This window comes from Phoxinus phoxinus (genome assembly GCF_949152265.1).
Source record: "Phoxinus phoxinus genome assembly, chromosome: 24".
Classification (NCBI taxonomy): Eukaryota; Metazoa; Chordata; class Actinopteri; order Cypriniformes; family Leuciscidae; genus Phoxinus; species Phoxinus phoxinus.
This window is the reverse complement of record NC_136899.1, coordinates 11,875,421-11,899,887: the sequence shown is the minus strand read 5'-3', so window position 1 is coordinate 11,899,887 and position 24,467 is coordinate 11,875,421. Positions and strand designations below refer to the sequence as shown.

The window sequence follows — 24,467 nt, the reverse complement described above, 5'->3', positions numbered from 1 at the left end:
AAACAATGAACAGCTGGATTTGTATTAACGTTAACTAAGATGAACAAACACAGTAACAAATGCATTGCTCATGGTTAGTTCATGTTAGTTTAATACAATAACTTATGTTAACAAATAAAACCTTATTGTAAAGTGTTACCCAATATACTATAACATATTATTCGAGGAAACGCACTCCCCTTACTTTAGAGCCCTTGCTTTATATATTGTTTCCAGAGATGTTTTGTAACAGAGTGTGTAGACAATAGGTCATATACAGTAAATGATATTTTACTCCAAATGTTCAGAGACTTATCGATTTATTGTGAGAGAGTGAAACAAGGATTATGTGGTTCTTTGATGAACTGCTCTCAGTATTGCATGCAGGCTGATGGAGTTCCTGGTGTCTGGTGCTGCTGCCATTGGCTCATCACTCATATCGAAAGTCAGGCAAGCAGTGAACAGATGGGAGAGAGTCATGGAGACGGGAGTGAGACACTGTGTCTTTGGATCTCATTTCTTGTGTCAGTCCTGTGGTCCCTCCTGGCCTGAAGCAGACAACAGTGTGACCCACGGTCTCATTAGAGCATCATCACAGAGAGCTGTATAGGTCACGACAGGCTATCATGGTTAATTATTGTGCTGGGAATAATATTACCTCATACAAATGTGTTCCTGTTAAAAGATTATCTGAACATACAGTAAGAAACATTGTAGCATTCATTCAAGTCACTACATTTCAAATATTAAGGAGATCGTATTATTTCACGAGTTTGAAATAATTTAGCAAAAATACAGTAAAAATAGTAATATCGTGGAGCATTGTTACAATTTATATTGACAGTTTTCTATTTGAATATATTGTAAAATGTAATTTATTCCTGTAATATTGCTGAACTTTCAGGATCATTACTCAAGTCTTCCATGTCACATGATCCTTCAGAAATCATTATAATATGCTAATTTGCTGCTCAAGAAAGATTTCTCATTATTATTAATATTGAAAACAGTCAATAATTCTTTCTTTCTTTCTTTCTTTCTTTCTTAAATCGTACATACCCCGCACTTTTGAATGGTAGTGTATCATAGTTTCCATAGAAATATTAAGTATTGCTCTTTCAAAAACAAAAACTGGTTAATCTGATAATGTTGGGATGTCATTTTGCATTATCATTAATATTAAAACAGACAAATCGACACACACATCAGTCAAAATGTATATAAGTGTATAAATAAAGTAAAATCTAGTTTATTAATGTCTAGTAAGTGGGATTCAGATTGCAGTAACTCAAGATGTCAAACGCAGATATCTGAAGTTTGCATGTGGTTACACTGTCCTCTAGTGGCAGAGAGCAACATTTTCTCAGCTTGTATTTTTCTGTTCTAAACCTCCTCGTCTATCCTCTTCTCTCCGCCTGTTTGAAATAAACCGCATTCTCATATGTACAATATTGCTGTGAGATTAATTTGTGAGCCCATCAGCCCATCTTTCTGTAGAAAATACAGTGTAATTGCGTTTAAACCCTCTTCCCACCGTGCTAAATGCTCTATAGAGAAATTAACTCGATTCAAAAGAGTGCAATTATGCTAATGAAGAAACTGTACCTGATGTGTTTTCCTCAGTTTATCATGCATTCAGTGGAGGTGCTGCTCAGGCTGTTTACTGAACATGTTGACTGGGCACTGGAGGGAATCAACGGCTGCGCCGCTCTAATTGTCTTGCTCCTCTGGCAATACAGTGAAACCGCAATGAATTTCATTTTTATTATAGCTTCGCTTCAGGGAAAAACTGAGGAAAGCTCCTAAATGGGTTGGAGTTGGGTTTCAGAGTTATAGATACAATCCCCCTATATAAGTAAGCAATAGTGTGTCTCAAAACCATGTGACCTGCATCACATGACTTCATTACCTGCATTACACCATTTTGCCCCATTATCATTCTCCACTGATGCCCATTTCTGTGTATTCTGACTCAACACGATTTTATGATTTAAATGCATTAGACAACATATAAATATTCATTATTTTAGTGTATTATTTACCAGTGCCTTTAAAAAAAATATTAGATATATTAGAGGGCTAAACATGAAAAACATGACATTTAAACATGTGAATGGACTTTTAGGGTGCCATCAGCCAATCAACGTTGTCATGATGTAATTGTCCTGTGGCTCCATAGTCACATGGCATTTCACAAATAAGATGACTGGCTCAAAAATAATTTGTTTAAAACGAGCGGCCACAAACAAAGATGGCAAATTTTAAATATCATACTTGCAGGGCACCCGGAGACAGCCAGATTACTGCCATAGAGACAATTTTCAGCAATATTTTATTGCATAGTCCTTATATTAATGTTTTATGTATTATGTGATAATTGGTTATGAGTTTGATTAACAATGAATCTGTTTATTTTTTATTTATTTTAAATTACTTCAATATATATGTATATTACAAGTTATTTAAAACTTATGCAAGGCATAAAATAATAGGCCATATATTTTAATATTTGAACTATGCTAGTATTCTCAGTGTTATAAGTCATATGGATCCTCCTAATTGTATCATATTATATTATGTTATATTAAATCATATATTATATTATTAGTTATGTTTTTATTTGTATTTTACTACTACATTTATACCCAAAATTGACTGTCAATTTCAGCTTTTTACCACTAGAGGGAAATGGTGCTTAGAATTTTTTTCCCTTCGTTTGAACAGCTTGAACTGTTGAAGTAAAACGAACCAAAGTGCATTTGCTGAAGTTGAAGACGTATCATTGTTTATAAAGGATTACGAAAATATGAAATTAGTTATCTGGAAAATGATATATAACAGTTTTAAATATGTTGCCGACCTGACCTGTCTCATTTTATTCTGGGCTTATTGACTCTAAAAAGTAAGTTCTTTGTATAAACAAATCAACAAAAGCAGTGTCAGTGGAAAATGACTCGCAACTTTTGTATATGAGATAAATATATGTGAGGCCAATCATCATATATAGTCTCTGTGCACAGTTAACCACATTTTGAAACTCTTTTTTTGATTTTTTTGAAGAAAAACCCTGTTTTTGGCTGCATGTTGTTATCTTTTGGTTAGTTAATAAACCAACATGGTAGAAAACCCTTTTCCCAAGACATGGGTGCTTTCCCATGACAGAGCAACACTGAAGACTGCCATTATGATTTTCATGGCCTCGTGAAGTAGATGAAGACACAGATAAAGCCGCACATTTACAGTAAATGATGTCTGAAAAGAGCGCTCAAGGGACACTGGTTGCTTTTTTTGCTGTGCTAGTCGATCCTAGCGATGACAGATGTGTGTAAGTGAGACTAAAAGAAATAGTGTAGCATTATTCTCAGGTTGTTTTACATGTCTGAGCTATGGCCATTCGGCAGGATGAATAAGCTATTTCTGCCGGGGTTTAGGGTTTCTGATTTTGTGGTAGTGGCCTTAATCTGGTATAGACTCTGAAAATGAGTCTGGTCAAATCTGACACCTTTCAGACATGAGAAATAGATTCATGAAGGAGTGTACAAGTGGGACGATGGGACAGAGTTGATAAATGGTGCCCTTGTCTCACACAGATCTTGAGTTGTAATTGTCTGGAGGATGGGTCACATATGGAGGGGTTCTGTGGGGGATGAAGCCCTCTCGTGCTGGATGCCCACCCGTATGGCACATCTGAGACACCCACTCCGTCTCGCTCAGAGAGCCCCAGATGACATGGCAACTGTGAATCTCTACAGTGTGGTTTTGCTGACAATAAAAATGTGGGGATTTTTGGAATCTACAAGTGCTGAAGGAAATATTGCACTCTGGTTTATTGGTTTTTGACTGACTTGTATCTGAGTGGAGATATTAGCATGGTTCACTTTTTTTTTTTTTCTTTTTTTTTTTGCTGGAGATCAGTTTTAAGACTTGAAGCTGATAATATCTGTACTTCTAATGGGATAGTAATTATCAAATTGAATTGCTAGAATAATTAGATCTTTACACTTGCTGAATAAAATGTAAGAGGTGCTTGCAAAAGTCATTGTGATATTTTTTTTAAAGGAAATTGAGAAGTTTACTTAGCAAGGACACATTAAATGGATCAAGAGTGACAGTAAAGACATTTAAAATGTTCAAAAATTACCTATAAAATCTCTCTCTCTCTCTCTCTCTCTCTCTCTCTCTCTCTATCTCTCTCTCTCTATATATATATATATATATATATATATATATATATATATATATATATATAGCTATAGGTAACTTTAATGAAATAAATAAATACACTACGGTTCGAACGTTTAGGGTCCGTAAGATTTTTGTTGGGGGGTCTTGCTGAATTTAATGTTTTTATTTAGCATAGATGCATTAAATTGATCAAAAGTGACAGTTAATATTATAGTATATTTTGTTACAAAAAAAAAATATTTACTGTACTACAAATAAATTCAGCCTTGGTGAACATAAAATACTTTTTTCAACTAAAAAAAATATTTACCAACCCCAAACCTTTGAACATTAATGTACAGTATGTAATATAAATAGCATATTTGGAATTTTCCAGATAAACAGGATATATATATATATACATCCTGTTTATAAAAATATTCTTACTTGAAACTGAAAAAAAAAAAAGAATCCACTGAATGAAGTCAATGAATCTGTCAAAGTCTTTTTCAGGCTCAGAACGAATCATTTGGTTTTGAATGGGATTGCACTGATTGTGCTTTGTTTTTGATTCCCTAAAAAGTTCATAAGAGTAATTTTTTTATGAATATGTGAATAACGCTTTAATATTTCAGAATGATTCAAAGATGTCTGTGAGTTTTTCAGGCACTGATTGTGCCTTTTTTGCTTGAATCCCTAAAAAGACCAGTTTATAAGAGTAATTTCTAACTACACTGGTCACGCTGTATATTGTTTCATGAGCCCATAAGGACAACTGTGGAAAGTTATTACAGCATAGTATTTTATAGTCCCTTCACACTAAACCAAAATAGTATAAAATATTTTAACCCTAAATAAATGACATGCGTTGCTTTTACGAAACACTTGTTTATTACGCTGCGATTAATCCTATTTTACATCCTATTTTAATGGCAAGCGGCATACATTTTTGCGGTATCGAGTTGCGGGTTATCATGTTGATCTGTTTCACTTTAACCCCCCAGATGCCGCTAACTCTTGGTATTTTATAGATGTGGTGTGATGGAAGTGGATTAAGCGATCAGGGCGCTGCTTTTGTTAGTGATGTGCTTGGCAGCCGCCGCCACCCTCTGCTCTTCCCCGACGCCAAGAACTCTCTCCAGGATGCAGAGACACAACAGTTGCCCTGGCAACGGCATAAACAAATAACATAGATGCAGCCACTGTGCCCGGGATGTACAGTTGTTTTTCAGGGATGCCGGTGATGATGGAACATGCTGGTGTAAATTACAGTGATCTTCATTCTTTCACATCAAGGAGGCTTGGCTGTGGCATCTATATGGTATCTTTGATACACTGATAAGACGGAAAGAAAGTCCCTCATGAGAAATTATTGCTCTTATATGGCTTTTACCACACACTTGCAGATGGATTACCTAATCACGGGAAGTGTGCAGTCGTGCCAAGACGCTGCGAGCCGCAGCTCAAAGATTTATTGTGTAGGCCAAAGTGAGCCATTTATTAAAACTGAAAGACAGCTGTAAAGATCCAGTGAGAGCATGAAGTAACCCACAGACCCCTAGGGATTTACAGTAGAGCAAAAACCTCAAAATATGATGTATTTGTAAGATCGAACCCATAGATCTAACAACAAACATATCCAAAAATCATAACAAATACAGTGAGTCATGTTTGAGTCCTGAAGAAGTCGTGGGTATGAATGGTCTGTTTTGTAATCTTGTGGTAATGTTATTTTGCACAAAATGCCCCTGTAACTCTTATCAGAGAGTTTGTGTGTGTCTGTGTTCCTTAGATTTGTTTCTTAGTCCTCATGATGTGATAACAGGAACATCACCCCTGCTATCAACAGTCAAGCATGTTTGCAGTCAAGTACGCGTCTATGTACCGGAGATGCAAATGTAGGGGTTGTTGAATGAGTTACTTGATTTGTGAGGTCTTTACTGTATTTTACGTCTACCTTTAGGGAATGCTAAATATGTCTGGCAGATTATTGAGATTTTTTTTCTTTTGGGTTTTCAAACCGGGGTCCACAATATCAGAAATTTGTAGAAACTCATTGCGGCCCTGCAGTTTGTCCCCCTAGTAGACTATCTAGAAGCATGGAAACTTCTACCCAATGGGTCTTAGTTGGTCCTGTGTACAGTGGAAAAAGGCTACAGGATCCAGTTCGGGTCCTGTCCACCAAGATTTCGGGTATTTTAAAGACTGTCGTGGACCCCGAGCAGGGGCGGGTACTGCCTTTCCTCCTCACGAGAGGCAGTCCCGGTTCTACAGCCGGTATTTCATTGGGGGTTGTGTCCCATTCTAGATTTTCGACTCTTGAATCAGTCTCTGAGGATATAGATGTTAACTATCCCGTTGATTGTGAGTCAAATTAACTCAGAGGACTGGTTTGTCACTGTAGATCTAAGATACGCTTACTTCCACATATCCATCCTTCAACAACACAGGAAATCATTAGGGTTCATATTTGGTCGCAAAGCGTTCCAATATCTGGTTCTTCAGTTTGGCCTAGCGCTATCCCCTCGCACCTTCACGAAATGCATGGATGCAGGCTCCCTTGAGACTCCAGGGCATTCATATTCTCAACTATAGACGACTTCTGCTTGCCTTTGTAAGCTTACGTCTAGCACCAATCAGGATTGGTCTAGTTTCACACATGCTTCAGACGCTATCATGCAGAGGCGTTCCCCATAGTGTTGTCTTCTACACAGTGTTTCGTTCCCTTCTCAGGGAACAAAGGTTACAGTTATAACCCAAGAGGATTTTCACAATCAATCATTCATTAACAATTGGCATTGTACATAAACGTATTAAACGTATTGATTCTTAAACAAGATTGTGTACTGTCTCTGAAGTGTCAGCGCCTCAGAGTCTTCTAGTCCTCAGCTACCTCATCACCCGGCGTCATGTGTAACTCCACTTAATCCCGTCTTTCATTAACTCTAGATATAAACTTTGAAAGATCATTCATCATCGCCTGCCATGACAGACGTGAATTTTTTTGCAGCATGGGGGGCAAATGTATTTTTAGAGAACGAAAGGGGCAACTCAGGGCCGTAATTATGAAAGTAGTTAAAATATTGTTTTCATTACAAAGCAAAACACAACTGCTTTTCCCACTCTCTTCAAAGTGGTGTATGTATGTGAGGACTAAACCACAGTGCTGGAACGTAGCATTTTAGTCTTAATGAAACACAAATGCGGAAAGTGTGCAAAGTCTGAGACGTCTAGAACTTCTCTACAGTGAATTCTGTCAATTACCCGGCTCTGATAATTATGAGCTAGAGATGGAACATAAACCATGGAGCACTTTGAACTAAATTGGGAAACGTCATGTCTGCCTGCGCAGTCTGCGTTTATTATAGTTTACTGTCCGTGGCTATGTTATTATGGAATTACATCTTAAACATCTTCTGAAATATATTAAAATAAATATATGTAACTTTTGGTGGGATTCAACAGTCTGAAGAACTTAATGCACTTTGTTCTTTATTCAATTATGAGTTACAAATAGTGACTAACAAGCTCAACATACACCAAAAATATGTGTATTATTGGAGTATGTTTTACAAGAAAATACCATTACATGTTTTCTTCTTCAAAATTACACATTTAATTCAATATGTTACATGCATTTTCTTTGTAATTGTTTGTGAAATGTACAAGCAAATTCTGAGTGACAATTGTTTTGACTACATTTTTGGGTGCATTTGTGTAGCAGTGTTATTTTAGTTCCATTGAGATACTATTATAGTTTTATTAATTCATATTATTAATATGAATAGTTTTAGTAATTTTGTTATGTTTTTGTCATTCTTATTATTATTTTTTTTACATTTATTTTTAGTTTGGCTTTGGCAATTAGCTGAAACTTTAGTTTTTTTAGTTTTTTTTTACTTAACCATTTTATTTTAAGTAACTTACGGTTTTAGTTTTTGGTTAACTATAATAACCCTGTTGTGTAGACTTTCTTTGGTGCATTGAAAAACATGGAAACTTTGTCTAGAACAGGCACACACACTTTGGTGTGAACAATTACAGGCAGAAATTCCTTGTCATCACTCCCGTCGTTGTTTGGATAATACTTTCCACCTCACTCCAGGGGCTCAGCATCCCCAGTCGATTTATTCCACACTGAAGGTATGCAGTGACACTCCAGTAACGCATGACTGCTGCAAACGCACACTCACACAGATGCTGTGCTCTTGTTTTGTCTGGATGTGTGCAGCTGCTGGTATTTTGCTTTTCAGCGTTATCAAAATGTTTGGTGCAATATAAAGGTATCGTTTGTATGGTGCATGTGAGGTAGATGAGGTATTCTCTGAACTGTTGGAGATTAAACAAGTCGTATACATCTAAACATCTAGTGTGAGTCATGGACAGTAGACAGCATGTCTATGATGTATACAGGTTACATACAGACGTAATGTAGACCTGTTCTAAAATCTAGTGAGCTGCTTACTGCCTTTTAAAGGGATAGTTCACTTTAAAATGAAAATTCTGTTATTTTAGGGGGGGGGGGGGGGGATACTATGGAAGTCTGTTATAGTTATAGTTGTGGTGCGGACTCTGCTGTTGTTTTGTATTTAGAATGATTTTTAGAACTATGTCTTTATCATTATAGTTATCGCCCTTGATGTGAACGAGCCTTTAGAGTTTTTTTATTTATCAGTAAATATTGGATATTTTGTGTGTGATATTTTTGTGCATGTGCTATTTTTACATTTAGATCACCTTTGCCCTCATCTAACACTTGAAATCATTTTATAATTTAATGATTGTTAATTTGTATTGTTATTTTTGTTTTTAGTATTTTATTTTAATTAGATTAGACAAAAAATCATAGCATTTTAATAGGCCAATTGTATATCAAACAATTGTTGTTGTAACAATCTATCTACTATTTAAAAGTTTGGGGTCTGAATACATTTATACTTTTATTCAGTAAGGATGGATGAAATTGATCAAAAGTGACAGTAAATACAGTGTGAAAATGTTTTTCTTGAGCAACGAATCAGCATATTAGATTATTTTCTGAAGAATCATGTAACTGAAGATTGTCTAATGACTGCTAAAAATTCTGCTTTTGCCATTACATGAATACATTTTTTTATGTGATCAAATAGAAAAAAGTTATTTTGCATTAATAATATTTCACAATAATACTGTAAATGTAAACATTTCTCTTAGCATTGTCTGCCGCTTTGAATTTTCTCATCTATTGCAGTGCTTTCTGGGATTGTCCTTTCTGTGAAAGAGCATATTCGATTCCTTTACAATTTGTGAAAAGATGTTATCTTAGGAAGCATGATTAAGTTACTTGGTGGAACAGCCTTTATGTCAGGAGCTTCCCTATAATGCTTTAAAATGCTGCCTATTGAAGAAGCTAAGTAGGATTTCTTTGTACATTAAAGGCTTTTTTATCTTATTGCAAGAACACATTAAGTCAGTGATGGGTCTGCAAGGGTAATGACAACATTTTTTTCACATTGTCCAGCTGATTAAACGATTCAAAATACATCCGACTAAATTGAGTGTGCCATTAACAAGATTATTTTCAAAGCCTTGCCACCCTCTTTGTCTTATATTTTTGGCAGGCTCTAAATTCTCAGATAAGACTCTAACAAATCACAATGACATTTGTGTCTTCATGTCATGTCTTATTTTTCTGCTTTGCTGGATGGGCAGTCCTGGCAGATTTATTAAGGAATGGCAGTGTACCGTTTAAGAGCCTGCAGACACCTTTGTTTCCCCCTGTGTCAGTTCTTTCCAAATGGAATAGAAGAAAAGCCCACTCTGCAGTCTCCTGCTTTACTATGGCAAGAGTTCAGATCCCTGTCAGGCCGATGAAGGACTGTTCCAAGTCTTAAAGTCCACTTCTGGCTCGGGCATTGGTGCATTTGTGAAACAAGCAGCTTTAAGCCCACATAAAAGAAGAAATTAGCCAAAGCTCTGTGGGAAAACACTTACAGAAGGACGTTCAATGGAAGCCCAATTAATTAGGATGTTTTTTTTATGGGCACACACAGTTGGTTTCTCGCACATCTACCCCCTTATGGAAAAGCACTCGGAACTTGCATTGATTATCAGCCAATGATTTTTCATAGTCTTTCCCATCCATTGATAGAGTCGAAAGAGTGGAAAGAGTGACTGCTATACACTCAAAAGAATAAATGAAAAGGGTAAGAAACAGGTCAAAAGTTTTAAATAAATGAGATTTTTTTAATACTTTTGAAAGAAGTCTATTCTTCTCACCAAAGCTGTGTTTGTTTGATCAAAAATACAGTAAAAATAGCAATATTGTGAAATATTATTACACTGCAAAATTGTTTTCTATTTGAATACATTTTAAAAAGTCATTTATTCCTGTGTTGTAAAAAAAAGCCGAATGTGTGCTGATGTGCGCGTTTATGTCACAAGCTTCAAATTAGATTGACATGCGCATACTACATGAATATACAGTTTTGCTGCTTAATATTTTTTGTATAAAAATTTAAATGAACTAATGAATGGAATGTGTATTCATTTGAGAATAACCAGTTTTATATATTTATCATCAATAAATCCAATTTGATACATTTTAGCCAATTGAATATTCTTTGTTCCCCAGCCAGACATATTTTAAACATATTCATACTTTTTAACTGAATAAATTTGAAATTTGAAATCTAAACAAAACAGATTTATACTGATTATAAGTGTAACGGACGTAGGCCAATATAAGCTGTGCCTGTAAACCTCACTCATCTGGCCTCAAGAGGCGAGTAGGACCGTTACATTTGGTGCCGTGACCCGGGTGGGAATGAGAATGTGGGAAATAGGGGGGTGAGTGTAATGGACATAGGCCAGTAAGAGCTTTTTTTAAGCTTCACTCCCCTGGACTCAAGAGGTCTTTAGCGTCCTTGTTAGCGCACCTGCCTCCCACGCCGGGAACCCCGGTTCGAATCTCGTTTGGAGCAGGTCGTGTAGGACTGGTTAAATTTGGTGCCGTGACCCAGGTGGGAGTGAGGTTTAGGGGAGTGAGTGTAACGGACGTAGGCCAGTAAGAGTTGTACATGTAAACCTCACTCCCCTGGTATCAAGATGTGCGCTAGCAACTGACGCAAGAATCAGCGGTCTTTAGCGTCCTTGTTAGCGAGCCTGCCTCCTACGCCGGAGACCCCAGTTCGAAATCCCGCTTGGAACGGGTCGAGTAGGACCGGTTACATAAGCAATTTAAATAAATGCATACTGAAAATAGCCATTTATTTTTATGCCTGATTTTAATATGTTTGACTGACAAATATGCTTCTCAGTTTAACAACAAGTTTATTGGTGTGTTCATGTTAAAAATGTGTAATCCAAAGGGATGGACATTTTAAATGCAATTCAAATACTTAAAAATTGATACTTGGTCTGCACTCTTTTTGTTTTTACCTTCTCTCGAATGATACGTCTCAGCCAACCCATATCAGCATTAACATTAAACACTGCCATATTGCCATGAGTTACCCCCTCAGCGCTGAACCACACACCCTGTTGCCCAATCCGAAAAGAAAGACTTTCTCACGGTGGACAGCTGTGTTCTCATGTACAATGCTGCGTGTGTGTGTATGAGATGGCCTCTGGCTCTCTCTCTCAGCTGGACCAGACCTGTGATGATGAATGAGGCATGTAATATCACCACACTCTCTGGTATTTCACGAACAAGGCAGTGTCCACATTCCTGTGCCAAGCGGGACCGCCCTTTTGCACAAACACATGCTCTCCATGCTTGCACGAAGCCTTATGGGAGGAATCTCACGTTGACACCATGGAGCGTTCGAAAACAAAAAAGGTGTTTCGGGGCTTTTAATTGCGACTGATAGGTTGTTTCCCAGCGGGCCCCTTCCCACATTAGCAGCTCAAACAAAATGACGAGGCAATTGAAAGATGTAAAGTGAGCCGAGTAAGAGTTTCGTGGATGAATAGGCCAAGTCTAATTCCTGCCATTAGCTACACTTACTTATCTTACAAGGTGCTTTTTTTTATGTGTGTCCTTCCACACGCAGTCAACTGGCTGTGCGGTTTCAGCTTAAGTGGTGCATTTGGTATATAACACCTTCAGCCACAGGCACAGGTGTAAGGCGCAGACCTCACGGAACGCAGCTCACTTTACCCAGTTTCTCCTCGTTCTTGCTGGATCATGATGTTTGTGACATGAGAACGAATCTCCCTGTGAGAATCATGCTTTGTCAAATTGCCATTATGAAACAGAGTGAAATCTGAGTGAAATCAGATTTGATGAGCCATGTTAAAGCAATTACACGCACAACTAACCATCTATTTAATTATCTAATAAATACTCTAAATTGGTACAAAACCTTAAATTGGTTACAGTATATACACTTCTGCTTGCGTTTAGGCTGCTATTGTATATATACAGTATTTATTGCTATAGCCTATATTGAATCCCCAAAAAATCCTAATGTATGTGTAAAAAAACAATAATCATTTTGAAATTAACCTATTGTTTTTAATAATAATATGAATAATACTTTTATATTATTTCATATTAATATTCATATTAATATTATAATATATTAATATTATTATACTGTATATATAAATTGCTTAAAGTAGAAGCAACAAATCACAAATGATCTACATTATATGTAGCTTAAAAACTATATGCTTTGCTTACTTGTTTAACCCTTAAATGCTTGAATGTTTCGCCAATCATTATTACATATTCAGATTTTTAGCGACCCGGATCTATATCTAACATGGATGGATCGTGATAATATAAAACTCTCCTGATATTAGAGTAACAATTACAGAAGAATAAAATAAAGCATATTTTGTTACTTTTTGGAGCTTGGAAGGGTTCAGTTTGAGCAGATGTTTTATACCATCATCACTGTCCTCGTCAGAGCTCATTTCCTAGTACATTCAGCATCTGGCTCATATTCACAATCTCAAACATATTCTCAAAACTATCATTGTCAACATCTTCAAAATCAATATTTTGATCGCTGACAGCTTTTTCACCAGATCCACCATCAAGTGACAGTCAAACTAATATTTGATTGCGTTCAGTACCCGCTCTGCAGTAAATTGAGCCATTTAAATTTTTGCTGATGATGCTTCCTATTCTTTTGTTTTCTGCCTGTGGTAACATCACTTCATTGTGTATAATTGTGTATCAGACATTGCCACCTTGTTGAATAAAGGTGAATTGTACTTATTCAGTCATCATTGATTCAGTTATTGTTGTGCAGAAAAATATACTTCCACTGTTACACACCTTGGGTCGTTAGTGACCCTATTTTTTTTATTTTTTTTATTTTTTAGATAAAGGGGAAAACAGGCATTCTTTTATAATGTTATTATTCTTTTTTTTGTTATATTGTTTATAATGAATTGATTGAGAAATACTAGGAAGGTTGATGTCTAACTTTAAAAAATGAATGACGTCCCGGGACAACCCAGCGGCCCAGTTGCGTGTTTGAGAGTGTGTTATAGAGTTACAGCTATGGTGTAAAGAGAAGCACAACTCTCAGGTCCAGCCATCTGCACCTGTTAGCTGGCTGCAGGCGATCATGTTGTGAGCATATGCTGTGAGGGGGTCACCAGCGACCTCAGAGAGTTTAGAGTTTACTCAGAGAACTCAGTGCTGTTAGCTTTATTTATCTCTCTTCATGTATTTTCTCTCCTCTGCTTTCCTTTTTTTTTAGTTTGTAATGCCAGTGTAAAGGAGGCCAGCTGGTTAAGAGCTGTGGGAGTAAACTTCACTCGCACTGGCATCAAGAGGCGCACGTGCAATTGACTGACGCTAGAGACTACGGTCTTTGGCGTCCTTGTTAGTGTGCCCGGTTACATTTGGTGCCATGACCCGGATGGGAGTGAGGTTTAGGGGGGTGAGTGTAACAGAAGCAAGCTAGTTAGTGTACTTGCCGGAGACAACTGTTCAAATCTGCCTCGGAGCGGGTCAAGTAGGACCGGTTACAACAGTAATCATAATATTGATAATTTATCGATATTAAACTAATAACTTTAAAATGCAAAAATAATTTAAATAATATAAATTTTATTTTTCATTTCTCTCTCTCTCTCTCTCTCTCTCTCTCTCTCTCTCTCTCTCTCTCTCTCTTTCTCTCTCAGAGGATCTGGATGACCTGCGAATGGAGGGGGTCACTGGCCTGTTGCCGTCTGGCAGTAAGTTCAGCCAGGGCCGCAGCTCCTACTGTTCAGAACCCCAGGCCAAAGTCACTCTCAACATCTGCTCAAGGTGTGCAAGGTAAATATTTACACAGCTCAATATTTACCAACAGCTCCACTCTACTCAATGACTTCACCAGACCACTAGAGCGTGTGAGGGTTGCCAATTCTGCAAACCTCCATTTAACATGTCAAGCGGTACACACAATGTGAACAATGTCATCATCGGGTCCACACTAGAATGCACTGCCATATATCTCAGTCAAGTCACGAGTCACGTATCCTGACCTCTGTTTGCTGGGAGGCCGCAACCAAACCCCTTTCAGCCGGATATGAGGGCCACACGCAGCATTCCAACAATCTAGAGTTAAAGCTCTGAGAGCTAAAGGTGAATGACTACATGCTGCGGTAATGCACAACATTCATCTTACTGAGGTGACTATGAGATGTGCAGTTATCTTACGACTCCACATCTGAGTGTTTCTTCAGCTATGCCCTTTGGATTTTTAGAATATGAACGCTCTTAAAACACACTTTTCATACTCTCACTAGTTTCATTAATTTGGCTATGAAAAATGGCTATCTGTGACAGAAGAATTGTATTTATTTTAAGTCAGGAACATTTCCAACAATGAGCATTCTGTTTCAGAAATGGGTATTGTGGTAATGACATTCTTTGGACTCATAGCTAAAGCTAATTTCACAGCTACAATTTTATGTATCCTAAATAACCACAATTAAATAATATGTTCACACTTTTTGCATTATCTGACACCTTGACTGGAAAGGACACAGTGAGAAAAAATTTGTTAAACAATCCCAAACTTTTGACCGATAGTGTATATAAATAATTTTCAAACAATAAAAAAATGAAATGGTTTGTTTATTTATCTTTGTTTAGATGATAGTATTTTTTAACAGGTAAAAGGCACTTTAAAAAGTAGCAGAAATAATGGAAAACCCTTAAACCGGTTCCGTGTTTCCTGAAAACATAGTTATGTATGTGGTTGACATTTCTGTCAACAGATCCTCCTAAAAATTACAGACTGCGCCTTTAAATAAAAATCACCCCAGGACATGAAAGTGTCCAAAGTTGAAGAAACATCTGTGGCTGAGAGAAAGCACGCATATCTTAAAAGCATTATAGAAATCTGATTGTATTCATAATACACACAGAGATAATCTTCATTATCAGTTGTTTTCTGTTTTTATTTCCTGTTTTGTAGTTTGTGGCTGGGCAAAATGATCACATTTCACACTGTTGGCTTGGATAGGGTGACTCAGTGCTCATGTCCGATGCCAAGCTCTGATAAAAAGAATCTGCTGGTTTAGATGGCTGCCACGCTCCTACATTGCCCCAAATTTATTTTGTTTAGCTTTGTCTTTTGTGCTTTTCATTTCTGCTCCATATCAGATTCACCACGGATACATTAGACATTCTTCACAGTCTACGAGATGCCGAATATCTTCTCGCTGTAGGTTTGCTGAACGCTTATCACAAGATCACCGTTTGTTTGCTGACTGTTTATCACATTGATGTGGAAGTTCATTTGTTTATATCACAGGTTAAAAGTGCAAGATTGTGTATACTGCCACCCTGCTTACATATTTTGTTGATCTTTTACTCCACATTAGGGATATCCGATTCATGAATGAATCAATCTTTTGTCTCTGATCTTCACAAAACCTGAACAATTCATCTGAATGATTCATTCTTAAGTCAAACTGAATCAGTGATTCACTAACTGGCCCTAAGTGTCAGTTTGTACACCTGGAATCTCTTCAGTACCGTATAGACTTGCCAAACAGCCGTGCTACTGTATATAACGTGAGGAAACTGATGCCCATCTCTCTCTAAGTTTTTCCTTCTCCATTTCTTTGCCTGGACATGCGGCTTGGAGGACGCAGGCAGCATTCTTCACATTTTCATAGGCTCAGACTTAGGAATCCTTTTATCTGGACATTTATCTCAAGTGGTCAATGAGTGAAGAACATCATACTTAACAGCAGTCTGGAAAGTCCGGATGTTAGACAAAAATTGTAACATTATACTTAAGCCCTTCAAGGTTATTCAGTGGATTCACCGATTTGTGTCTATATGTGTCACGATCCATACGCAGGAAACACAAAGATCCAATTGCAGTAAAGAGTTTTAATGGGGAAATCCGTACTCACAAACAGTCCAGGCAGGGGTCAAAACCATAAGATCAATCCAAACATAAAACAAGAACAGACAAGAAACCAGGACTCCAAAGTGGCGTGATAATAGATAAGGACTCCGTGACACATACTAAAACAGACAGGGTATATATACACAGGGAATAGACAATGATAATGGGGAAATGGCTGAGTGCAATGATCAGTGATTAGGAAACAGCCGAGTGCAATGAGAAGACAAGGATCGTGGGAAATGTAGTTCACTAGTGTGATGGACACCGTGAGGAAGGAGGACATCTAGTGGTGACCCAAGGAACATAAACCAGACACTGTGACATAACTCCCCCTCTACGGAGCGGCTACCAGACGCTCCAAGACCCACATAAAACAAACAAAACAAAAGTCCAGGCGGGAGGTGGAATGGTGGAGGATCAGGGGGAGGGATGGAGGGCCAGGACCATGAAGGGGAACAGGAACAGGGGATGACAACTTAATCGGCGGCCGTGGCGAAGCAGACAGTCCATCGGGCGGCCAGGGCGGAGACGACAGTCCATCTGGCGGCCAGGACGGAGAGGACCCCTCGGGCGGCCACGGCGGTGAAGACCCCTCGGGCGGCCACGGCGGTGAAGACCCCTCGGGCGGCCACGGCGGAGACGACCCCTCGGGTGGCCATGGCGGAGACGACCCCTCGGGTGGCCACGGCGGAGACGACCAGGGTGAATACCCCTCGGGTGGCCACGGCGGAGACGACCAGGGTGAAGACGACCACGGCGGAGACGACCAGGGTGAAGACGACCACTCGGGCGGCCATGGCGGAGACGACCAGGGTGAAGACGACCACTCGGGCGGCCATGGCGGTGAAGACCAAGGCGGAACAGAGACAGACCCTGGCTCAGGAACTGCAACAGACACCACCGGCTCAGGAACTGCAACAGACACCACCGGCTCAGGAACTGCAACAGACACCACCGGCTCAGGAACTGCAACAGACACCACCGGCTCAGGAACTGCAACAGACACCACCGGCTCAGGAACTGCAACAGACGCCACCGGCTCAGGAACTGCAACAGACGCCACCGGCTCAGGAACTGCAACAGACGCCACCGGCTCAGGAACTGCAACAGACGCCACCGGCTCAGGAACTGCAACAGACGCCACCGGCTCAGGAACTGCAACAGACGCCACCGGCTCAGGAACTGCAACCGACGCCACCGGCTCAGGAACTGCAACCGACGCCACCGGCTCAGGAACAGCAACAGACGCCACCGGCTCGGGAACTGGCTTGACGTAAAGCTCAGGCTCGGCAGACGTGACGTGAAATCCAGGCTCGGCAGACGTGTGTCCCCTCCATGCATGCAGTACTGCCAATGTATAGAAAAGGAAAACAGCCCTCTTGGCCATGGCAGGACTTACGGGAACAGCGTCTGGCACAGGAACCGTCTCTGCATCGGTAGACGTGACGTGGACAGTCTCTGGAACGGCCGACGTGACGTGGACAGTCTCTGGAACGGCCGACGTGACGTGGACAGTCTCTGGAACGGCAGACGTGCTGTGCCTCCTCCACGCATGCAGTACCGCCACCGCATAGAAGAGGAAGACCGCTCTCTTGGCCGTGGCAGTACTGATGGTGGGCGGCTCCGAGACAATCTCAGGGACGACAGCGGGCTGCTCGGAGGGGACGGCCTCCGGGACGACAGCGGGCTGCTCGGAGGGGACGGCCTCCGGGACGACAGCGGGCTGCTCGGAGGGGACGGCCTCCGGGTCCTTGGGGAGGCTGAAGGTCTTCCTCCTCCGCCGTTTCTGACGAAAATGTGCCGGTTCCGGACTGGACGGGCACCACGGCGAACAGAGCTCTGGGCTGGGCGAAATCAGCGGAGGGTGGAACTTTGGGCTGGATCTCACCAACCCAGGGCCGAAGGGGGGCCAAGGTGGAGGGTGGTGTTGGCCTTGTTCTCGACCACCTCCTCCTCCTCTGTGACCTCCCCGGGTCCCACGAAAAATAGCCAGACGGGTCCCCTTAAAACAATCCCTCCTCTCCCGCTCGATGGCTGGGGAAGAGAAGCTGGAACTCATACTGCTGGATCTAGGCTTGACGGAGTCCTTCTGTCACGATCCATACGCAGGAAACACAAAGATCCAATTGCAGTAAAGAGTTTTAATGGGGAAATCCGTACTCACAAACAGTCCAGGCAGGGGTCAAAACCATAAGATCAATCCAAACATAAAACAAGAACAGACAAGAAACCAGGACTCCAAAGTGGCATGATAATAGATAAGGACTCCGTGACACATACTAAAACAGACAGGGTATATATACACAGGGAATAGACAATGATAATGGGGAAATGGCTGAGTGCAATGATCAGTGATTAGGAAACAGCCGAGTGCAATGAGAAGACAAGGATCGTGGGAAATGTAGTTCACTAGTGTGATGGACACCGTGAGGAAGGAGGACATCTAGTGGTGACCCAAGGAACATAAACCAGACACTGTGACAATATGGGCAATAATCTGAACGCCAGTTTTATTCTAAATTATCCAAATTAAAAACTAAACTACTGTTCAAATGTTTAAAGTTGGTATTTATTTAATATTTTTGGAAGAAGTCTCTTTGGAAGCTTATTTCCGCCACAGAATAAAACATTGCGACTTTTAATCTCACAATTGTGAGTTTATATCAAGCAATTTTGACTTTATATCACACAATTCTGAAAAAGATTGCGAGATGTTAACTCACAATTGCTAGAAAAAAACAGCATTCTGTGGACCAGCATTCATTTATAATTTGAAAAGGAATTATTTTGTAACATTATAAATGTCTTGTTAAGTACTATACTGTAAATTAAATGTATTAATTTCTTTCAAAAGAAATGTATTACTTACCCTAAACTTTTGAACGGTAGTGTACATCTTTCAACAACAAAGAAATCCAGTTGACAAAAAATTCTGAAAAGATCATGTGAAAATTAGGCCTAATACATTTAGAATTGACTGAACATGTATCCGTCTCCGCCTCGTTTTCATTTAGGATATAATTTAATATTCATGTTTTGTTAATGCAAAGCATTGCAAGGAAAATATTGCAATGCAATATGCCTGCAAACCTCAGTCAAAATGAAGCTTAAACTGTGAAAAATGTGTGTTCTTAGCCTTACTAAATCTTCTGCAGAGATCCACTGACCTATAATGCACCACTGTCGGAAAGGTCATGGGATTTATTCCTTATCTGCTCGCGTCTGTCCTCTTAATGTGATGGATGAGGTGGTAGACTACAGCCACACATGCTTAGGAAAACAGCTCATCTTGAAGTAGCACAATCACTCTACAATTTCATCTGCTCCTTAAATTGGCTACAAATATGACCTTTTTGCAATACGTATAGGAGTACATGAATGAAAAAGAGCATCTGATCCAGTTCAGGACAGGATTGCGTACTATAAAAGTCAAAATGTTATAATTTCTATATTGGGATGTTTATAAGAGTATGGGAATGCATCCAAGTCCTAGGGGACTGACTCGATCAAGCACCGTTGTATGAGTCATTGAACATCATTATTTTAATTACTCATTCAAAAATAATGCTGTATGAAAATGAACTGCTCAGATGGTGGGCTAAACCAGATCTGGTTTTTCTCAGTGGCTTCTCTGCATATGAGAAAGAATGAAGGGGAAAATTGTGAGGGAGAAAGTTGTTACACAAAAATTCAGTTACAGAAACTTCAATGAACTGGCAGGTAAAGCAGTAAAAAGAGAAGGGGTTGTTTTCTTTTGTCATCATGCTTATTAACTGTCTTGATTGCTTACAGGAAAAGGCATGCAATAGCAATGCTGAGAAATGTGAAATGAACCAAGCCTATCATTTGGTAACTAGCATTTGGTGATTTTCAGTTCTGAAGTAAAACCGCTCCACAATAACAGTTTGAGAATACGGCATTGTTGAGGAATATGACAATTACCGTGCTGTAGGTCTTCATTTTCCAGCCCTCCAGGGAATTTGTGAGACTGAAATGTTTTAAATGGATGCTTCTTCTTAAATCACATGATCCTGGCCTCACAACACTGAAGTGCACTCTAAGAAAAGTCCATAAAATAAGGCCCAATGTACTTTGGTAATATGACGGAATTTTCCATATAGACTTTTTCCATATTGTCTATTTTGAATAACACATTGCATTGTATTTTGTTTTAGTGTTTTAGTAGCTTTTATGCTTTTCTACTATTTTTTTTTCTTAAAGTGTGGGTCCTTTTTTAAAGCACATTTTGTTGGTTTTCACTGACTAAAAAGATCGTGGTAGTCCATAAAATGGTCACAAAGGGCTAGTTCACCCAAAAATGGATAATGGATTTCTTAGAACGCAAAAGGGCATGTTAAACATCACACTTCTCTTGTAGACTATGGGCCCTATTTTAACGATCTGAAACGCAAGTGTCAAAGTGCAAAGCGCAAGTAACTTTGTGGGCGGATCCCGGCGCTGTTGCTATTTTCCCAGCGCGATAAATGACTCTTGCGCCCGACGCAAATCTAAAAGGGGTTGGTCTGAAGTAGCTTCATTATTCATAGGTGTGGTTTGGGCGTAACGTGAAATAAACGAATCAGAGCGTCCTCTCACATTCCCTTTAAGAGCAGGCGCGCTTGTTTCGTGGCGGATTGCTATTATAACGGCGGATTTGCCAGCGCGCGCCAGGAGCGATTCACAGCCGAGGAAACCGACGTTCTCGTCAGGGCCGTAAAACACAGAGAAGTGACATTGGGGATGATGGGAGAAACCCACCCAAATTAGCTTCGGTTAAACAGGCGTATAATTTGGGTAGTAAATGTGTAGCCTAATCTAGAATTTTTTTTTTTTTTTTTTTTTTTATCTATATCTTTTTCACATCTTCACGGACACAACAATGATTTCCCTCGTGTGTTAATATTTTTCCTTGTAATAATGTATGATTTGCAAAAATGAAAACTGCTGCATCTTTTTATATTAGAGAATCAAAGTAGATGCGCGTTACTATTATGGTCAAGCACGCGCCCTTAAAATACCATATCACTAACGCGCAATGCGCCACTGTCTTTAGACTGTTTTTTTCCTGGTCAATGGCGCAATTGCTTTCTAAAACTGGAAAATAGCACCATGGAAGTTTTGCGCCGGAACACGCCTTCTCTTTGCGCTGAACCGCCCCCGCGAGCGCAAGTTCATTTCCTAATTTACCGACGTGCGTCTGTGGAGGGAAAAGTCCGCTGTGCGCGGGTGCAAAATAGGAATGATACATGCGTCGGTGTTCAAAGTCAATTGCGCTGGGTGCAAGATAGGGCCCTATGTCTCATTATTACATGAGTGTTACAATTACCCCTTATTTCTCTCTCATGACTACGTCATGTACAGTGAAAGTGATCATTTTCTGCTTTGGTTTTGTTTTCACTGTTCTATCATTGTTTGTTACTTTGGTTTCTAATTAGTTTCACACTTGTTCCTTGTTTTACTATTCACGGTGTCTATAAGCCTTTAGTTTTCACAGTTCTGTGTTCGTCATTGTCAATGTTGAATGTGTAGTTGCTTTGTTTATTCTCTGTGTTCGTTAAAGTATCCGATCTTCCCGCGTGTCGCTCTTCATTAGATTAAGCTACACAGCATAATTGTGACAAATAGAGGTCTGGGACAAATAGCTTCCAAAAATGGCAAATAAACACAACATCAAAACAGTAGTCCATATAACTCATTCACTATATTGTGAGTCTTCTAAATCATAAGATGGATTAGTGAAAGGAACCGACTGAAATGAAAGCCCTCTTACCCTCTGCCACAACTCTAAATCTTATTTGGGTGATTTGAATGTGCATCTTGAACAGATTTAAGTGTTAGTTCTCCCAATCAATTATTTATCCTCATGTTGTTCCAAAACCATAAGATGTTCATCTCCGAAACCCAATATTTGTCCCTCCATTGAAAGTTTATTCACCCAGAACTCTGACTCTTCAGCACGTTCATAAAAAGATTGTAAAATATATCAACTGTTTAATTTAAGTCTTCTAATCTAAAGAGACATAATTGACCCTTCGCAGGTAGCTTGATTGACAGGTGGTCTGACCAATCATATTTCGCCATCCGCCATTTTGTCTGACAAAGCAGTCAGAAGAGTTAGTAGATTAACATGGGAGGATTTGAACTTGAAAAACGGAGTGTACTGACGCCTTTCCGCGGTTAAAACAACATTCCTTCTTATGTTCAATTCTCATGTTTATTTGATGTTATAAATTAACTAGAAGGAAGAGATGATCGGTTCACGAGCAGCTTTAACTGAGGCTCTACAGCGATCTGTCAGACACATTACAGAGCCACAAAACGGTATTTATTGTTTAAATTTCTCAAGTTTGAAAGATGAGACTTTGTTTAATATGTTTAATATCAAAAGTAACCGAAAAGTAACCTGGTCGGTCCTGTCTGTCAGTGTGTTGTCAGTCTCCTCTCTCCTCCGCGATGTGTTTTTCACTGCGTGAGAACATGGTGTGGCGTGAGAGCGGCGTAGCTTGTCGGACATAGCGACAGTAACTAAGGGGGGCGGGTCTTTGCAAACGGTCAATTGCTTTTTATGATGAACATATTTAAATTTAGGCTTTTATTCAAAAATAAACATTGATCAGGGAATGTCTCAATTAAATTTGGTAAACGGAAGCTCAACCGACAAACCTACTTGCTTAACTAATTAACACCATGTTCGAGTGCTCTGCATTTGCTGATCACTGTTTATATGGGAATAAAAGCCTAAATGAAATCTGTTTATCATGCAAAGCGATCATGTCTCTTCAGAAGACTTATTTTACGATCTCTTTATGAACGTTTTGAACCGTCAAAATTTTGGGTGAATGGACTTTCAATGGAAGGACAGAAATCTCTTCATTTGTGTTTAAAGATGACCGAATGTCTAATGGGTTTGGGATGACTTAAATTTTGGGTGCTCTTATTTTTAGTAGCTTGACAGCACCTGTTCACTGTTCACTTTCATTTTATGTAAAGAGCAGTATCAAATTGTGTTTTGGAACGACATGATTAATTAATGAGAGAACTTTCGTTTTTGGATGGACTGTTCCTTTAAGAACAAACCCTCTTTAGTAAAGCTCCTAATCCTAGCATCCTCTGAGATAGGGCATCATAAACGATGGGTGTTTGAGACAGCTGCACTGTTTGGCGATTAGTAGATTGTTGTCAGGTCTTAAGCGTTCCCCTATGTTACGCTCTGTCTACATTCCTGCCTGCCCATATCCTCATCCTCCCCTGATAGTGATAAGACAAATAGACTGCTTTGGCATGGTCTCATCACCTTATATGAATAGAGACTCACTGTCTCCACTTGTTCTCATCTAGCAAAGACACTGGGTAAAAATAGAGATTTTATTTGATACTGATCCATTACATAGAGTTGTTTCATAGCCTCAGCAGAGAGTTTGCTCTGAATGGAGAACATGATAGTATTATCACTGTTATCTTTCACAGCTATCATAACTGTGGGGAGAAATGCAAGCCACTTATTTGAAATTAAAGCCTTTAATGCTCAATTTAATTTTTTTTATTTTTAGGCTTCAAGGGGACAGTCTAACTGCAAGGCCTGAAGAGGAACCCCATGTCCCGGAGCAAGCCGTGCCAGAAATACCTTGTAAGTACCTACAGTCATCGCTTAAATTCATGGGGCCTGGGGACAACATTTCTTTAATGGGATATAAAGACAAATATATAAAGACAAAAGGCCAATCCTGTCCAAAAATAAATTATATTGGGCTTTTGCATACACTACCATTCAAAAGTTTGGAATAATTACATTTGTAAATATTTTTGAAAGACGTCTCTAAGGTTCACCAAGGCTGCATTTATTGGATCTAATGCATTAAAAACTAAAATATTAAGGGTAAATAATTAAGGGTTGTTGATAGAAAGTATAGAATAGAAAGTTCACTGAACAGCATTTATCTGACATCTTATAACAATATAAAATGTATTTAC

The 24,467-nt window shown here is 39.3% G+C and overlaps 1 protein-coding gene across 2 annotated transcripts in view; it reads left to right on the top strand.

Moving 5' to 3' along the window:
• cUnh8orf34 (chromosome Un C8orf34 homolog) overlaps nt 1-24,467 on the top strand; it is an 85,914-nt gene that overhangs the window by 35,684 nt on the left and 25,763 nt on the right. For both annotated transcript variants that reach the window (XM_079601457.1, XM_079601456.1), the window contains exons 8-9: nt 14,269-14,404; nt 24,047-24,123. In XM_079601457.1, coding sequence (XP_079457583.1) covers nt 14,269-14,404; nt 24,047-24,123 — 213 coding nt within the window. The remainder of the gene's footprint in view (nt 1-14,268; nt 14,405-24,046; nt 24,124-24,467) is intronic.